Raw genomic sequence first — 20117 nt, forward strand, 5'->3', positions numbered from 1 at the left:
TTGCTGCAGCCCTGCATCCTGGGAACACGAACTTCCCAGAGCCTGTTAAACAGCAACATTCGCCTGCAACTCAAACTCATTGAGTAGAAACGAATTTACAAATGGTGTGTGTTAGTGGTTCAAGGGATTTGGTTTCTATCAGCCTAGAGAAAATATCCGCACAAGTATGATAGTTTCTTACTGCTGCCAGAGTTTTCTCATCAGGCATATTACAGATTCCACAAAAAACCCCCAGGCTGCTATTCCAAGTGGCTCTTGCTCTTTAAGATACTGATAAACTGTATCACCCCATCAACATCTAGGAGGTTGAATAAGACGACTGACTCCTTTTCAGAGTTCCCAAATGAGATGTGTAACATGCAGCTTTTGCTGAATAATTAAATTCCCCCTCAAAATTCTGCATTTGAAAAGTTGAATTACTTAAAACCTGAAACAGCTAATGCAGTCTTTGATATCATTCCTTAGTGGCGAACAGCTTTCTGCATCTATAGAAATCTATGCAGTAAGTCAACTACAACAAAAAGGTACCACAGAACCTCTTTTACTAACACAGAATGCTGCAGAGTAACTGTGAAACAATGAGCCAAACAAAATTACAAAATGAATTTATTCCAAAGCTTTAAGGGAACATATACAATTCAACAAGATGGTAAACAGGTGTTTCCACAAGAACTCACTGTGTTAAAATTAGATAGGAAACTCGGGAAAAATAAACTAACTACTTCTGAGGCCACAAGAACTTTGCACATCACCTCTGAAATACAGGAGTCACGTAAAGAAAACTCACTCAAAATTCAGAGAAAACATAAGCTGCTAGTACCTAGCTACTAGTCTAAATACAAGCTATGTTTAGGCTTTGGGATTACATTTTTCAATCTCCTCAAAATACCAATTATAGCCGCAAGTGCAAAATGTCTTTTTCCTTTCTTTCCTCCCAACAGAAGCTTATTACAAATCCAGTGCCTATTTTCAGAGCGACATTTTGACCTAGCAAATTTCTCCTTCAAAGCTTTTAGCCAAGTTTCATGGTTTTAGTGCCAAATCAGAGTTTTGCAGCTGGCATGTAATGAGAAATACAAAGTCAGCTCACATGTCCTGGAATGTCCAAAGTTTCCTACCTACTGTTCCAGAGTTAAGCAAAAATAGACTTTGAATTTAGCATCAACAATGTTTCTAACTTTGACATAATTTTGGTATTCTGGCCTTCTGATTGTAGTGATAAATATTGAAGAGTGTTAATGAAAACACCGGAGTCAGATTTACAAGCAAATACAAATGGAACTAGGGTGGGGAGACATCACCTTCTGGGGACATTGCTGGACAAAAAAACGGGAAGAGAAGTAGTAGTCACTCTTCTAAAGCCTAAGGTATTTTACATCAACATGCTCTGGAACACTTAATTAAAATTCTTTTCCTCTGTCTCGACTTCTTTTTACTATATGCTAATTCCTTTATAATGCTGAATGACCTGAGAAGTTAAAATTTTGAGTGGTGAGAATAAAAAAAAGCATTGTGCTCTTACATTGTATTTTCTGGGTGCACACCAGTAAATAAAAATCTCAAGTTGCTATGGAAAAAAATAGCATGGAATTGTTAACTTTTCCACCTGAATCAAACTACATAGCTGGAATTTTTCAATGTTACCCAAAATACAATTTTATTTATATATTTTTAAATGCAACTATTGGTTAAAAAAAAAAAAACCAAAACACACACACAAAAAAAATCACAAAACAAGAAAAACCAACCAACCAACCCACCCTCAAGTGCCAACTAATCCAGAAATCTGCAAAAAACAGAAAAGAGCCAGAAACTCCTGTGGTCCAGCTCCAGCCTATAAAGCTTAATCACTGCATCAGTCTTTGCCCATTCCTGAAATAATTCATCATTTATTGTTTTGGGGTTTTTTTTGCTATTCATTTACTGAAATTTCACGGCATAACTATATGCACATATTAATATTAAACATTAAAAAATCAATTTTCAAAACATCACTTTTGTATTACAATGCACGGAGAAGAGTAAGATGTGCAAATCAAAAAACGCCACATTCTCCACATCTCTAAGAGGATTACTTCATGCTACAAGCAAAACAGATTTCCAGCCATGTTGCAAACTTTAAAAAACCAGCATGTATTTCATTCAATTCAATTCAAGAAAGTAAATCAAAGCAAATTTAACAATGGTACTCTTCTCCACATATTGCAAATATGGTTACAGATGAGGAAAGGGTTACTTCAGCTGCTAAGCTTATCTAACACATATCTCTGTTGTCATGCCTTTCCTGTCCATTACTTAATACATAAACTCAATTATATAGTTTCAGTTATGCAATAGCTTTTATGTTAATATACAAACTGTCAAGATGCAGCTTTTGATGAAACATCTATGCTCTTTTCCAATTTTGAATCCTGAAGACACTTAAAAAATAAGAACCCAAAACTGCTGACTGTAAGCATCCAAAAATACAGTTGTAGTTTCACTATGGACAAGTTGTAGTCCGTTAGAAAAGTAGATCATACATACAAAGGTATAAAGAACATTTAAGTCAGTCTCAGTGGAAGGCAGTCCTTGAAGAAAACAATGCTCCAAGCAAACTTGCTGAGTAGCACTTTCATTTTAGCCTTTCAGGGGCATGGAAGATTTAGCAGACTTCTCAGTAGATTCTTCCTCGGCTACGATTGCCACGTCCTCCCCAGCCTCTTCCTCGGCCACCCCGGAAACCACCTCTTTGCTCTGAAATAAGAGTCAAAACTTTTCAGGCAGGTTTTATGCTGTATAGAGATTCAAACTGAATAGCATGATCTGGAGGTACTGAAGGCTAACTTCAGTCTCTGAGGCTAAGCCTGCTTAGGTACCATGAGATTGCCGAGTTGTGTTTTGATGGAAAATGGACCCCACGAATTGTAAAAAAAAGGTCAGGAGAATGAGCCTGTCTAAATTAAGTGCAGTGTTTCTGCATACTAATACTGTGGTAAGTAACTGTCCCTGTAATTTAGGACTATATTTGGGCCAATCCATCACCACAGAACTGAAAACTGGCTGCCTAGCTCATCCTTCCGTTCAAAAACACAGTATTAATCTTGAGGTGTCATCTGACTTGCTACTAGTGATTTTATAAAATGATGGAAAACCACAACTTTGTCATTCTATCTGTCCTTTTCTATCCTTATGTTATCACCAGCGTATTCTGTTTTTTCTTGGGCTCATATCTTAACTCCATTCAATTACAAATCTTAGCTAGAGATGGATACCACACAAACTATTTCTATACTGTAGAAAGTTTTCCCTTTCTCTTTGTAAGAACATATCTGATCATAGCAAAAAATCCCCAACAAGACAGACCCTAATAGTTCATATAGCTTCTTTGGATTTGTTTGTAAATGTACCAAACCCTCATTTCCCCTTCATGATTTCTCTTCATGTACATTAAAATACAGGTTATATTAATCTACAGAGAGAACTGCATGCCTGTTTTAAAGGGTACAGAAATCAGAAACTGACTGAAGAGGCCTAAGCATCTCACTAACAAGAAGCAAGCAATAAAACGTTTCTAGTTGAACGCCTCCCAGACTTTAGACCTGCGGGACTACATCTTATTTTAAACAACACCTGAAGTCTAGAGTAAGAAATTTGCAGATGATGTTATCTCTTCTCTTTGGTTCATGTATCTAACAATGCTTTATAACACTTTTTCAGCCCATGGGTGTGGGTGACAATTTGTCATACCAGACTCTTTACTTGCCAAAGGTAGTACCAATGGGCCTACTGGGAAGACAGGAATGGGATGCTGCCATTGCTGGGCCTACTCATCCAGTCTGCAACTGCTCTTGGGCTTCACCCAAAAATATGCCTGGTAGAAAGGCAGATTCAGTGTGACTGGGAGCATGAGGATGTAACTGTGTGCATGCACAGTGAACCTGTCAGCTCCCAGAACTTCTGGATCAGGTCTGCAACATCAGTATTACAGCAGTAATTAACATCCTATTACAGCAGTAGCTGTAATAGGAATGCAGCACAGGTCCAGAGGTGACCCAGCTCTGCCACTTGCTGCAACTGGCCTGTCCAATGGGAAATTGGTACATGTGGGTCATTATAGAGAACACAACAGTTCAATTACTAACTCAAGGTGTTAGAACACTACTAAAACTAACCTGCAAATGACATAAATCATAGGTTGGTAACACTCAAACCCTGCAACAGATCAACAGCTAGGAAAAGACCATCACAAAAATTCATGACAGTACAATTTGCTGTTCCAAGAATGTGATATTTATTCACCCCACCCCAACACACAACTGTCACTACACACAGTTTTTCCAAGCTGCCTAACTTACCGTAAGAAAAACTACCCAGGTTACTGCTGTATTTTCCACTGGGAGGGTTATATATTTGCCTGGCATCCCTTTTTGGTCCTGCTGAAGCTTTCTTTGGGGGTGAACTTGAGGTTGTATCTTCAGATGCTCTTTTTTGACTGACAGAAGAAAATAAAAAACATATCATTATACCCCTGTGGTGACAAGTACAGTAACAGTAGTTCAGGCACAAAGATTAACCACTGGAAGCCAGCAGCAGCCAGTGACAATGCCCTGAATAATAGTACCTCCAAAGAGGAAGTAAGCAAGTCTCCAGTTGATTCAGTCTTTAGTATCCCTAAAGCAAGACTAAGATCATCTCTTCATAGCCACAGGATGGGTGTTATTTTTATGCAAGACTTTTAGCTCATGTGCTGTTTGTATTGTGCACACACAGCCTGGGAGGTTACTTTTTGCTGTTTACAAGATAAACACCACTGTTTTTTATTTTTTATGAAGAGCTCTTACCTTGCATCTGCCTTCTGTACTGGCTTCCAGGACAGTGTAACTGTACTTTTGTAAGAAGGAGGAATGTGAAAGAGATCCTATGGAGGCAAAATTGGACAGCTTATTCTACAGTAAATTCATGTTGATTGCACTTCAAAATTTTAGCTACTTACTGAGACTCCAGAATAACCACTACTTTCCAGTAACTTTAAATCCTTTAGTCCCATGACAGAGAGAGAAGGCAGTAGCTTACTGCCTTATCCAGTTGCCTTTACTAGCAAATTCAATTAAGATTTGTATTAGCAGAATAGTGTCTTACACTGACCAAATACAAAATCATATAAAAGTTTTGAGTTGGAAGGGATGTTTAAATACCATCTAGTTCAACAACCCTGCAATAAGCAGGGACATCTTCCATTAGACCAGGTTGCTCAGGCGACCATTCAATCCAACTTTGAATGTTTCAAGGAATGGGGCATCTACAGAGAAAGCACAGGCTTTCTCTCCTTCCCTGTGCACATCAAGCATCTTACAATGAACTACAGTGGCTCCTGCAGGGAGACATATGATATCCCTATGATGGTACAAGATAGGCTTCTGAATATGGTGGGCTAAGTTTTTGGTTTATTGTGGCGAGTGAGAGCGAAGAAAGAGAGGAAAAAGGGGGTTAGAAGAAATCAGAATGGTTTCATGGGCTCCAGATGAAAATCTCTTTATTGCAGCCCATCTGTTTTAGACTTTTTGGAGAAACAGGCTCTGTATAGGAGCTTGCTTTGCCTCCTCCCTCCTCTGCATCTCCTTGCACCTCTTCAAACTGTTCCTTACTCCTCACTGACACTGTAGGAAAGGGAAATGACAAGGAAATCCAGAGACCCCTAAAGCAAGGTGGTCTTTTCGTGGGGGCAACTAGTGCTGCAGAAAAGGGTGTCCCCACCCTATCCCAAGAGCAGCAATAGCAAAAGCTAAGCTGCTTGCAGGATCAGCAAGATCCACCTCTCTTCAGAAACAGTAAAGCAGCACCAACCCTGAGCTGGCTAACACCAACTAGCACAATACACAGTAACACAATACAACTCGGTTCAAATCCATTCCTTTCTTCTGCATAGGTTACTCTGCTGTGGGAATTTACTCCTTCATAATGTAAGTACTTACCTTGATTAAAACATTAATGTTATTGGTTATTTTCAAGGCAACCACTTTAATCTTGTTCTGTAAAATAAATAGACACCACTGAGCATCTAGCCATTTGATGAAGTCATAACATTAAACTGACTGCTCTTCCCAGTGAATTGCTATAGCAATAGTGATAGTGAAAGGCGTGTACTCTTCTGAGTTTTCATCACAGCTGCTTTTAACTTATTGTAGTTTTACACTAACTAGTTGCTTTTAATGTTCCAGTGTAGTTCCCACTGGTTTTTTTCTCACTCAACATATGAAGATTTCCCCTTCAAAACAAAGCACAGAGCACAATTAAACCAAATACATGTTTCTGCAAAGAGCAGCTAACAGTTGAAACTAGATCATCTTCACTTGCAAAATCCAGCATCAGAAAATGTGCACTCGCAATAATGTCAGCAGTATTATGCCCCTAATCTATTTTAATACTTAAAACTGGCTACAGCCTATTAATATGTGCCAGTGGTTCTTTCATTACAAAGAACTCCATTGGAAAAATCAGAAGTCCTGAACAATTCTTACCTCCTCTGTTTTCAAAGCTTCTCCTGTTTTTCCTTGAAGTGCCAGACGAAGCTGCCGAATATACACTTGCAACCCTCGAGCAAAATATTGTAGCCTAAAACATTAAAAAACAACACCCCTTAGTAAAATTTACATAGTCCTGTAGAAATAAAAGCATAAGCAAAGGAAAGCTATAATTGTGTTTCTTCCCCTTTAGGAAAAATGCTCAAAATAAGTATTCCATTCCATTCCAGATTTGTGCTTCTTTAGCATCCAGACAATAATAATTCACACTTTCATAGTCACAGAACCATAACGGTTAGAAGAGACCTTCCAGATCATCTAGGCCAACTGTCATGCCTAAACCACACCCCCACACATTCAGATGCCTCTTGAACACTTCCAGAGACAGAGACTCTACCAGCTCCCTGGGCAATTTATTCCAGTGCCCAACCACCCTCTCAGTGAATTTTTTTTTCTAGTATCTAATCTGACCCTCTCCTGGTGCAACTTAAGGCCATTTCCTCTTGTCCTTTTACTTGAGACATAGAAGACACTGACCCCCAGCTCACTACAACCTGCAGTCAGACACCTGTAGAGCGCAATGACCTCTCCTCTGAGCCTCCTTTTCTCCAGACTGAGCACCCCCTACTCCCCCAGGCACTCCTCATCAGACTTGTGCTCCAGACCCTTCCCCAGCTCCACTGCCCTTTTCTGGACACAATATTAAACAGGAAGGGCCCCAATACTGAACCCTGGGGAACTCACTAAGAATTCCTAACAAACACTTTGTAACAGAACATTAACAGCTGTCTCTAAATCATTACCTGATTTTAAAGTCTTTCAATTTCTCTGCATTCAGCTTGGCTGTGAGGAAGTCTGGAAGTTTGCGACCCAGCTGATGAAAGCTATACAGTAAACACTCCACATAACTGAACTGCAACTTGGGCTCCTCATTGCCCGCATTCTCCCCATTTTCTGCTTCCTCTGGAGGAAGGGGCATATACTCCTGAAGAACAGAAAGGAAAACAAATGCATGAGACACGTTTATGCTGACTGACTGCTCTTTGGCAGTGTTTGAACTGGATGGTTTATCTGTGCTGACAATTTGAGAAGTATCGACTATACTAATGTGATGAACTCCTGAATAAAGTCCTGATGCAGGTGGTTTGCCTACACTTCTGTGATGCAGAGGAAATACTATGGTGGCACTATTACCACAGGAAGCAACAATGTACTGCACCAATGCTTCTGAAATAGTGTGGAATTTGCCTAAAACTGTCAGTGCAGACAGAGTTTAATGAGATCAACATGAGACTCTCACGACTATGAAATTTTTAAAAAAAGAAACACACACAAGTTTACTGGATTAAAAACATTATTCAGGTAACAACTTTTTATCTACAAAGGCTTTAAACTGCAAAATTATGTTCGACCTTCTATCAGTAAAAGAGAGCTATCTCTGAAACAGCCACTTCAGAGAAAGGATAGAGATGAATACATAAAAATAACTTGTTTAGATGAAAACTTAATTTCCTAAAGTGTTTTACATAAATAAAAATTGAATTAGTCTTACCAGTAATTTATCAAACAGCTTCTTCAAATTTGTTTCAAGCTTTTCCATATCACCACAAAATGAACTCATTTCAGCAAGAAGCTTCAAAACCTACACATAAGGATAACTAGGTTTTCGTGTGTTAACTAAAAGTAGACAAGCTTAACATTCAATCTAAAATCAATTATCACATCACTACTAGCTGAGCACAGTAGAGCTCAGCTATTACAATTAAACTCCTCCCAAACATCAGGAATGAATACAAGAAGAATATGCCTAATTTGTTTTTCATGTCCTTAAAGAGAAACACAGGTTTGTTTGTCTAATCCCAACAAGCATTAGTCAACAAGTAAACAAAAATTCATCTCCCACATCTGCAGCACAGCTCACCTTCAAGTGAGAGCCACAGAGATCTTACTGAAGCTGCAGCACTGATTAATGTAAACAAAATTACAGACATTAAGCCACTCCCTTAGGAGGCTAAATTAGCACAAACTATGCAACCACAATTTCAGTAAATGCTATGTTCTTTAAAAAAATTGAGAGTAATATAAAAATGATTACACTGATCTACTTATTCTACCTTGCTTCAAAAGCTTGGGACAGATGACACATGCTTTAAAAGGCAATGCTCAGTCATGCCTCAATAGAGCAAACTTTTTTTCTAGTGCAGCTACTTTTCCTACAAGTCAAGAAATGAAAACTACTTAAGGAAAGATCCTCCAACTTTTAAAATAGCTGTCTTTGTCTAGGAGAGTTATTTTTTACTATTTGAAAGACATTTTAGCTTTGGCTTACCTCTAACTGGATATCAAGACCCTCCACTAGAGTAGTCAAAGAGCTGAGATTTGGCAGAACATGCTCACAGAAATAAGTAACAAATTTTGTGGAATGAACGTTTTTCTGAAAAAAACCCACAAACAAACCATCACACATTATTCAGGTTACTCTTGAGTTTGAAGTAGCTAAATTTTTTTCTCCCATCTCCCCCCACCATTATAAATGCTTACCTCACAGCTGCACCTTAAAGCTCTATTAAACTTCCCTCTTACTCCTAAGACACAGACACCCTTGCAGGTAGCCTAAATCCAGAGGCTGTCTGCAACCATAGATTAAAAGATTGCTTGCAACCCCATAATAGGTCTTTAAGTGCCGTAATTGCATGGCACTAGACTTGAAATAGTCAAATTCATACAAAATAATGTGAGAATTTTGTTGTAATTCTCTGTAACATCTTAAATTTGAAAAGAGGAGAGAAAAACATAAGGTATCTTTCCTTCTGGGGACTTTAAGGATGTTTTCCAACATTTGGATACATTAGAAGTTGAAGGCAGAGATGTGCTGATTTGCGGTCTTCCAAACATAATCATTGGGAACACCAGAGCCAAGCTCCAGCCATTAACTTTCCTGAATACTCCTCATGCAAAGCAAACAAATACGTACTGAGAACAGTGGCACTGCCTGCCGAGTGCACTGCAAAAGTCTGTCCACACAATCTGTATCTGATGGATTGAATGTTTGTTCCAGGTCAGCTTGTTCAGCTACCAGCTCCACCAGTTGTTGCCTCCCACTGACTGTCTGTAAGCTTTTTAATCCAGACAATATTTTCATGAACAGAACAAATTCCTCGCCTGTCACATCTTCCAGGACCTTAACAGAAAAACAGAAAACATATTTCTGTGGTGGTAATTTGCAAGCCTCCAAATCAAACCTGCTGGTTTTGAAAAGCTGAAGTAAGCAAATATTTAGCATTTAAATTTAGCACTTAGTTATTCAAAACACAAGTTTGAAGGAACATATGAAAACATTCAGTATAATTGAATGTACCTATAAATTAAAGCAACTGTCATTAAGTTGTGTGTAGGAAACATTTTTAACTCTAAACCTAAGAACAAATTTCTATCTAACAAAAATCAAATGCTTCAGGCAGAATAAATGTTAAACTAATGTTAAAATTACTAAATGTTAAACTGAAAAGTATCTACTCATTGCTGGTTGTTTTGAAACTTTTTGCATCTTTCTCAGCTTAGAGAATGCACGGAAATTTTATAAAATTCCACAAAGACAAATGGAAACTCCTGCACCTGGGAAGAACCAACTTTCCTACATCAGTACGAATAGTGGACTGACTGGCTGGGGAACTGCTCTGCTGAGAAGACTGAGGGCTCTGGGGGACAACAGGCTCAACACAAGTGACAACAGCATCCCTTGGGTGATGAACAGTGTCGTGGGCTGTGACAAGAGCACAGACCTAGGAAAACAAAGATAGAGGACTGCCCTTGGCTGTGCCCTCATTGGACCAAATCTGTAATACTGCCCCTAGTGCTGGGCTCTCCTTTATGAGGAAGGGTTTGATAAGCTTTAGGAAGCCAAATCAACAAGGTGATCTGTGTCTAGAGCACATGACCTGTGAGAAGAACCTAAAGCAATGTGGCTTTTCCAGCCTAAAGAGAGCCGTATGTGGGTGTGGCAAACTAACACTAATCTTTCATCACTTCAAGCAAGTCACCAAGCATAGCAGCCAGGTGCTCTGATAAGGTGGACATAGTGATAATGAAACAATGACACAAAACTAAAATGGGAGGTTTCAACTGGATAGAGGAAAAAAAAAATTCTGTTGAGGACAATTAAACATTGAAGCTGGCTGCCCAGAGTGTACAGGAATTCTCCTTCCCTACGGGTTTCCAAAACCCAACTGGAAAAAGCAGCAAGAAGTCTGATCAGAATTCAGCTGAGCATGATTCACTGAGCTGATCAATTTCTCAAAGACCCTTCCCAATGTGAATGATTCTGTGATTCTAATCAAAGTTGCTCCTAAAAAATTAGAAGAACTGTGATTTTAACATCATCACAAAAAATGCTGCAAACTTTGGAGCGTATTAGAATAGGTAAGTACAAGACTGCATTTGTACAATGCTAAAACAGACCTCCAAAGCAACACCAGTGATAGACAAGGGATGGTTTAACAATACTTGAGTTTGTACTGAAATCAGACACTTACCTTCTTTGATTCAGTCAATATGAACTCTTCCACTTCCTTTGTCATCACTTCCTCAGGTAAGGTTTTCAATTTTGTAGAAAGGAACTTAATGGCTCTTTCTCTCACAATATCCTCTCCCTGAAGAATTTGACTGAATAAACCTCCCAAAGTCCCTGAATGTATAATAAATCGGGTAATGCAAATTATTTTAGAAGTTACAACCTGGACTTTTTATGCAGAAGGAAGAAATTTCTTCTTTTAAGATTCCATGACACATTTTAAAATAACTGCCATACTAACTTTTAAGAAAAAATATGATTTTCATGTATCTTGACTTAAAATCCACACACTTTTATTAGTCTACATAATTCAGACCCACAATTATTAAGTTCAGTATTGAACTTGGCAAAACCAAACAATTAGTGTGTGTCTCACTTTTGCACTGTACTAAGAAGACACAAAATTGAGTCCTCATCATACAACAGACTGGGAAGTATTAATAAAAGTCATGTATAGAAAAACCTGTCCTTTACCTTTAGCATCCATCTTAAATATACTGAGCAAGGCATTGTTCACCAAATTGAATTCTGCAGAATCATCTGGAGAGAGAAAATAAAATTGATATACGTACCCTTGAAATGCAAAGGTATGAGCAGAAAAACAAAAATTGCTAATACAGCACAAGAAGTATTCTGTCCTCAGAATTCAGCTATAAACAATATAACCTGTATTTTAAAAACCATTAGACTGAGAAAGTTCAAAGCCATGATTATGAAAGCTGGAAGTAAAATAAAAAATGATTTGTCGCTTTAGTCTCCCTGCCAAAACTTAAACCTTACAAACTTGATAGGACTGAAAACTTGACGAAAAGTTATTAATATATTTAGTTATTTTAAGAAACAACTAAATAAACAAGCTGACCTTCACTAAATTAATGTAAAATACATATTTTTTTTTGAACTCTTAATTAATCTACATTATTTCTACGTGGCAGGAACGATTTCCCTCTTGAACTAAATGGAGAAATGCTTAAGTCTCAAAAAAACCCAAACTAAAACCTATCTTCTGAGAAGTCCAGAGACTTAACCATTTAATAGAGGTTTGAACACCTAATATTTAGCACTCTATAACTTACTGAGATGAAATGTACACTAAATCCTGAATTCACCCCCAAAATATTTATTTTGCACCAAAAATGCACTGTATAGAACAAAACACCCTCATACTCTTTCAGGTTCTGGAACCTAAATCAGAAGTTTAGTAACTCTTTTTCAGAAAGCAATTTGCTGCAGAGCATAAGTGGAAGGTTCCTCCCCTTGCCTTTTTCTACAGATGTTTGCAGAGAACTTGAATGAAAAAAAATTGTTTTATTTAAATGAAAGGTTTTCAGTTTAGATTAGAATAATTAGTGACCTTTCAGCAGAAGCAGCAACCCAACTGTATAGCAAATATAAAGCAGGTGAAAAAGAACAGCAGAAGGACACAAACAGCACTGGGATAAACTATGAATCAATGGGAAACGTTCTACAGAACCAGAATTTTGTATATATTTAGGTGTGCCATGAGGAGATCAGCCAGTATGAGTCTCCTACCTGACTGCAGAAGCTGAGTCAGTATGTCTGCAACCCGAGGAAGATTATCTCCAGTGGCAAACTGAGGCAACTCCTTGATTGCTTGTCGCCGGATCTGTCAAAATTGTCAATACCATAGAAATTAAAAAACTTTTTACATTTCTGTAATTACATAAAACCCCAAATCCCCCTATTTTGACATATTTGTGAAGAAAATAATTTACTTTTCTTAGATCTAGGCAGCACTGGAGAAAAATCAAATTCAAACAGCACCTCTGCTCACCAAATGTTTCATATGATCAACAATATAAAGGCTGGAATGTGTGTTACTGTGAAGTTTTATTTGCTAACAGGAAGGATAGTTCTACAGCTGTGCATATGGCAGGGATAAACTCCAGGGTTTGTTCCCAGCACTGAAAAAAATCCTTAAATAATCTCTCCAAATCACTTAAGACCTAATAAACAAAGATGCTTCAAAGGTGCAGCTTCTACCAATACCACAGAAGCAGCATGAAGCATCTCAAGACTTTTTCAATAATACCTCTGAGAAACACATCCCTGTGGCTCTCAGGTGCAAACAAGATTTTGTCTCCCAGCAGGATTTATCAGAATCAATTACCACAAAGTGCTTTTTGACAGGAAAACATGTAAATGGTATTCAAATAAACTGTAAGTTTCTTTCTACAGAGCTATTCCTTTGATGAACGGTGGGAGCAAAAAAGATAAATGAAAACTGATGCATGTCCCCAGACCATCACACAATGAATTAACTGCAGGAATCCAACTAAATTTCTGTTTTCCAAAGACCAACCCTCCCCTCCTGAAAGACACAGCCCATTAAACAAAAAGAGAAAATAATAGCAAAATATGAATTCAAAGTATCAACTTGCTACAAGGTTCTTATTCTTACAGAAACATCTTCATCCTCGCAGAGGTCCAACTGTGCATTGATAGCTGAGTCAGCTAGTTCAGGAAAATGCTTGAAGAACTTAGGAATAAACTGGGCTGCAAGTCTCTTCTCCTTGGCACCTCCTTTTACTCCATCCAAGATCACCTGGTAAGCATCCTTATGCTGAAAGAAAAAGAACACAATATGTAAATGGAAAATTCCTGGGTTATTCTCAAGACAAGGAGCAACTTTTTTTCTCCCATTCTCTTCAACTATTTAAGTGAACTATATTACAAAGGAATATAGTTATATCTTAGACTGATACAACCATGCCAATTTAGTAGTATTTGCCTTTGTTGCCTGCCTTTTGCTGTTATTCTGGCTCCTGTCTGTTCAAGTGTATTTGAACTCCAACTGCCAGCCCTAAGAGTAACAGCTCTTGCAAACTGTTTATGATTAGATTAGTGCAAGGAAATATACGATCACCGTCACTGAACTTAGCCAGTTTTTCAAGGAGTTTCTGCCTTTTGTATGTTTGTGTATCATCTCTCAAGTAGAGACCACCTTTCCCAAGAACTATGCCACTGCAATGGATCATGAATTCTACTTAACATACATGGTGCTAAAGCATCTCTGGCATCTCTACAAGTTGTTAACTTGGCATCTCTGGTATCCGTTCAGGTAGTTAACATAATCTGACATAAAACACAGTGCTTGGAAGAACTGTTAAGGAAAACTAGATTTTAAAAAATCCCAGAAACCTCCAGCTGAAATATAGAAACAAACACTTCAGCAACAGTGGAATATTCTCTAGCTCCTCCAGCTAGAACCACACAGGTGCTTCTGATTTTGTGCCTACAGGTCTGAAACGAGAATAATCAAAGTGTTTGTTGTGGTTAGCTGAGTGTTAGAAAGTGTAGAAGTCAGCATTATTAGGATAGTAGAGGAAATCAGGACCTTCTTAGATTAATTTTCCTCATGGCTGTGAAAGAGAATGCTTTAGACAGCTTATACTACTTTGAACATCAACAATGACAGCATAGGACACTTTCTTTGCTTTATTTACATTAAATTTCCCAGAGCCACATGAATTATCACCCCTACTCCCCATGGAAGTTCTCTTATAGCAAATACAGATACTAACTTACAAAGCAGTGCACTGCATTAATGCCCTCTGAAGCAAGCTGCACTTTAAAATTTAGTGCCACTGCTCCTGAAGCACTCCCTACAGCTTGTTGATAACTCTCTGTGTTGCCAGAATCTGGAGTGGGACATAGATCTGGATGAAAAATAACCAAGGAAAGAATCAGTTGCCTTTCAGCTGAACCACATCACCCCCCAGTTTACTCTGTAGCTGGGCTAAGGCAGTGCACTCAGCAGCAATGGCAGGAATGAGGCAGCACAAACTAGCAATGAAAACACCCATCATTGTAGATGCAGGCTGCACATTAAGAACTTTTTTTGTGCAACGCGTAACATAAAACTTAATACATGTGAAAAAGCGTTCATACAGCAATAGAACAGAGCAGCCTGTGCTCCCTGCATTTGTGCTCCTCCATGCTAACCACTCCTACCATTTAGGCAAAATACAGTTCAGGCAGGAGTTTGTTTTACCTGCACCTGGCAGCATGGAATGCTCTAGAAAAACCACAGGCAACTACAGAAGTAGTGTGATCCTTCAGTTTTGTGCATTTTGTTCCCATTTTGTAACAAAGGAATGTCCTCAGCTGGAGTCAGTGTCCAGAACTTTGTTTTCAGTAACTGTTAACTGATCAATCATCCATTAACTTCTCCAGGTTAGTTCTTAATCTTGCCCTAGGACAAGTTTTAAAATGTGTTATGAAGAAATGGTTGTCTTCCTCTTTATTTTCAGCCTGCTTCCTAACAGTTTTTTCCAACTTCTCACTTTCATTCCACTCATGAAGTGAACTCCTCATACCTGAGCCCCTTACTCAACCAAAACATTCTTCTACAAGTTCAATACTTCCAGTCATTTAAACTACTTCTTTTGATCTCATGCTTCTGATAGTCCCCAGGCCCAGGTCCCCAGGCAAAAACTGGAGACATCAAGTAAGATTATGAAATTATGAATTCAAAGAGGTAACTCCTTCACAAAGGTTAATGAAATAATGAAATATTTTACCATGGAACCTTTATATGCCAGAAATACATTCAGTTCAACAAAGCATCAGAGAAGTCCCCTGAAGAACAACCTTGCAAACTGTGTTCATTACAGAGACAGCACCTCTGGCTCTGGGAACCCAAAAGCTGGAGAGGGGCAAAGCTGGGAGAATGTTTAAGGAATCACCATTCTATACTTACCCCTGGAGGTTCTTACACATCTGCCCTGTCACAGGCTGCATTTCTTAACCATGCTGGAGTTTGCTCTACCTAAGATGGCCTTTCCTTCCTCACAAAAGCTGCTCACAATAATCAAAGTGATGGCGAACCATGCATTTCTAAAGTGGCAGGGTAACAGCACATTTTACTCTGTACTCCTCCCCATAGTTCTCTACATTTCATTTGCACTTTGTTTTCGGTTCTGACGTGATGTTTTTGTTGGACTGCCAGCAAGGATCCTTTGTTTCACTAGGGCATAATTACATAAGCAAAGTGAATGAAACTGAATTCAAATAAAAAAAAAACTTCAACACCTGCCTGCTCCCAAACAACCACCAAGTTGTTATTTTTTTTTTCTTTTGTTCTTTTAAAGAACTTTCTAAGTGACCTTGCATAGCAGCATCTAGTTAAAAATCTATGGTTACATACAGATACGGCAAAGTTACTTTCCTACTAATAGACATTATGACCAAAAGAAAAAAAAAGAACAAAAATCTATCTTCTGCTTTTTCAGGGGGCCATTTGGGAAAATTAAGATCTAATGCAATTCCAAAACTAGTTTTAACTAGCCATAATATTTTCTACTGGTAATCTACTACGTCATTCTCTTTTCTTGAATAATTCAGTAATGGTATAAACAAATGGCAGATCTTGCCAGGATTTTACAGAACAGATTTTCAGCCGTGACAGTCGACCTTACGTTCTTGCCTCAAGGAAGAAAAAATCAAAGGGCTACAGGCAGCTTTCAAACCATAACAGACTTCACCTTCCCCCAGCAAGCCTTTTAGCAAGACAGCCCGCCAGAAGCCCTCCGGATGTGCAAGTGCGCCGGATGAGATCTGGATGGCCACCGGTGTCAAAGACTGCAAGGCCTGAATCCGCCAGGCAAACCTCCCCGGCCCCACGCAAAAAGCAGCCTAATTCTAGCTAAGAACCAGTTAATATCCGCGACGCCACATTTCGAGCAGAGCTGCCGACACGAAGCGGATGCTGCAGGAGCGCCGGGAGCTGCTGCCGTCCTTGCAGCTCCGCAGGCGCGATGCTCATCGCCACTACCGCGGGGCTGCGGAAATCCACCCCGAGCACAGCCCCGGGGGCTCGCCGGCTGTACGGCGAGGCGAGCAGCCCCTCTGCCGGCATCCCGGCCTACCCGCCCGCCCTGTCTCGGCCCGGAACTCCCTGTGGCGGCGCTACGCAAGCTCGAGGCCTAGCGAGGCCTTGCAGGCCGCAGCCACGCCGCACCTGGCCCGCCGTCTCCGTAGCGTCCGCTAGGATGCCGTAGTTGCGGTAGAGCTCCTCCACGCTGGGCATGGCGCGGCGGGGAAGGGGCAGAGCCGCCGAGACACCGAGCCCGCCGCTGACGCCGCCGCCGCCGCTCCGGCCGCCGCTCCCGCTCGGGCCGCGTCGTCAGCACCAGCGAGGCGCCAGTCCCAGAGCGGCCAAGCACCGCCGCCTGCGCGCCGCCCCCTCGCGGCGGGCGGTGGCACTGCAGGGCGGGAGAGGGGCGGGAGCGGGGCGGGATGGCACCGGGAGCGCCAAACGCCGGGAGCGGGCGGGATCGCACCGGGAGCGCCAAACACCGGGAGCGGGGCGGGATGGCACCGGGAGCGCCAAACGCCGGGAGCGGGGCGGGATCGCGCCGGGAGCGCCAAACGCCGGGAGCGGGGCGGGATCGCACCGGGAGCGCCAAACACCGGGAGCGGGGCGGGATCGCACCGGGAGCGCCAAAGGCTCCGCGCTCCGGCACCGCCCGGGCTCAGCCACTGCTCACCGGCAGCTGGCCTTATTCGCCCCGCCGCACACTCCAGCCGGGGCCGTGCTACGGGACGCGTTCGTCTGCTCACGGATGTGCCTCCGCCTTCACTTCTTGCAGTCTTCTTTTTTCCCCCCTGCGTCTTTCTTCACACTTCTCCTCCTCCTGATTGCTGCCTTCCCCCAGCGCCTCGTTTTTGGATCCCTTTCTGTCTGTCCTATACAGCCACGATGGAGGATGCTGGGAGAGTGCGTGTCGCACGCCGAGCTAGTGTGAGACAGAGACTACTTTCCTATGATTTGGGGACTTTCATATTTTTCAGAGGAAAATGCTCCCTAATTCCAGAAACCGAAGTGTCTGCAACTCATGTCAGTGAAGGCAGCACGTGTTCATTAGGCTCTAATCACCAAATTTAGATTGCGGCAGAAGTTGTAAGGCTGTAGCAATGTCTTCTCATATCTCAATGCTCCACGCTTCAGCATCCTTCAAATTTCAGAGGCACTTAAAATGAAAGAAGATTTGCCTTATGGGAATCTGAGGCTGAGCTAAGCAAAGAACCTGGACCTTTAAATATCCTTCCCAGCAGGATGAAGGATGCTGTTGAAGGCAATTGAAGCTCCAGCCTGTCTCTGGAGTCCCTGCTGACAGATCACACACAGCAGGGATGTACAGCAGCATCAATCATTTACCTTCTGTTTTTCCTCTATTCAGTGTTTCAGCCAGTGGCAGCAGTGACTGCATCAGTCACCCTTTTCCCCTTCCTTGAACTGAGGTCCAGTGCCTTTACCTGTCCACTGGTGGATTCATGTTATTCCTGCACACTCTGACGGGGGCTGAGAGTGCAGAAACTTGTGGCTGCTGTCAGATCCAAGAGAGCTCTAACCACATCCTGACCATTGGTGTGCTTGTGGCCATCACATTTACCCAAAGTAATCTTAACAGAAAATGCTAGGTAATTTTAGTAGTGGGAACAAAATGTAACACGAGAGAAAAAATATTTTAAATGTAACAAAAGATCTACATGCTGACGAGAACCTCTCATTTTCTAGGAAGGGAGAGCTTCCTTGGGCAGCCTGGCGAATATTAACAGATGTCAATCTCGTCCTCCGTCAGATTCCAGGCAGCATTGCATCTGAATGCAGATTTTAAAACTCACTATAATCATCTTTATCAGCACTACCATGGCAAGCTTTTACAACTTGGCCAGAAAGGAGGAAAGACAAACATATAATTTAACTGCCTTTTAACACCTCTCTCCCGCTGGTGTTCACATAGATGGAGCTGCCTTGTTATCTCCTTTTCTTGCTTTTTTCCTCAACAACACTCTCTCAAACTGTGGTTGCTTTCCATAGCCAACATGGATAAATATGTAGCATTTATGCATTGTTGTATGTATGACAGTTGTGGAGAAAAAAAGAAGTAAACATGAATGCAAATGGTTGTGAGAGGGGCTGTGTACCTTCTGGGAAAGACTGCTCGTAGCTGAGCAGAAGGGCTGGTTCAGTCGTGTGATGTGATGTGAGATGAACTCAGATGTTGGGCTTTGGCTGCATGACAGGGAGAATAAAGGATGGGGTGGGATGGGAAGCAGTTTCAAAACACTGTAATAGCATTATATATTTAGTTACAAATAACTATTTTGATCTGTTTTTTAAATGCTGTATCATAACATCCATTATAGGCCTTGGAATTATACTTTTTTACCTTCTGTAGCAGTGGTACATTCAGCTGTTATCATTATCTTTCTAACAGAGAACACAGAAAATGAAAAGGAGTATTCAGAGCCACATTAAAAAGCTGTTTTCTCTGAGTTTTGTTCTGTTTCCATCTTATGATCCTGATATTTTGTTTCCTTAACCTCTTCCTTTTTTCTTTACATCATTGTTTTCATTTTTTCTCTCTTTACAACAATTTCCATTTTCCAGCCTTTTATTTTCACCTATTTGTGAAATATATGTAATATTGTTTATATGAATCTATTTAAAATTAATCACTCAGTCTTTACCTTTTATACTGAAGGAACATGAATTAAGAGCTGATCGTGTTACACATTTTGAAGAAATTGTTTGAAATTATTTTTCAAAGTTAGTAATGGATCTCTTCATTAAAGTTGTGATAGTTTTGAAAATGCATCTTTAGGAATCCAGAAGCTTGAAATGCACATTTGAGAATGACACGTAGCTTTTTCAGACTCTGCAATGTGTGTCTCATAGTTTCACAAAATGTGGTAAATCTGGCCATCAGTCAGGATTTTTCTCTCTTCTTTCTTCTCAATCTCCTCAAACCCAAGCACATGGAGATAACTCTGTGGTAAGTTACACACTCATTTGATAATGAAGTGGTATCATTATCCGTTTGACTCCCATTCCTACACAGTGTCCATAAATCAAGTACTCTGGAATCACTGCAGGTGCTCCAGAGGAAAAATAATTTACTTAGAAAATCAATGAAATTTTCTATTTTCCTTAGAGGAATAAAAATTACTATTCCTCTCCCACAAGTGCCCCAGTCTTTGGTGGAGGACAGACTTCAGACAAAGCCATAGATGAG

The 20117-nt window shown here is 40.4% G+C and overlaps 1 protein-coding gene across 1 annotated transcript; it reads right to left on the reverse strand.

Annotated features, from left to right (window-relative positions):
- Positions 1-589: 589 nt before the first annotated feature.
- Positions 590-17247, reverse strand: API5 (apoptosis inhibitor 5). The gene is made up of 14 exons (XM_085062636.1): positions 17057-17247; positions 13496-13657; positions 12607-12700; positions 11548-11613; positions 11036-11187; positions 9478-9684; positions 8833-8937; positions 8056-8145; positions 7307-7488; positions 6501-6594; positions 5955-6011; positions 4824-4900; positions 4338-4474; positions 590-2736 (listed from the first exon to the last, which is right to left on the reverse strand). Exons 1-14 carry the CDS (start codon positions 17123-17125, stop codon positions 2657-2659), a joined length of 1572 nt encoding a protein of 523 aa, XP_084918762.1. The 5' UTR covers positions 17126-17247; the 3' UTR covers positions 590-2656.
- Positions 17248-20117: the final 2870 nt, after the last annotated feature.

Source organism: Lichenostomus cassidix, chromosome 5 (genome assembly GCF_008360975.1).
Source record: "Lichenostomus cassidix isolate B80296 chromosome 5, HeHo_3.0, whole genome shotgun sequence".
NCBI classification, from domain to species: domain Eukaryota; kingdom Metazoa; phylum Chordata; class Aves; order Passeriformes; family Meliphagidae; genus Lichenostomus; species Lichenostomus cassidix.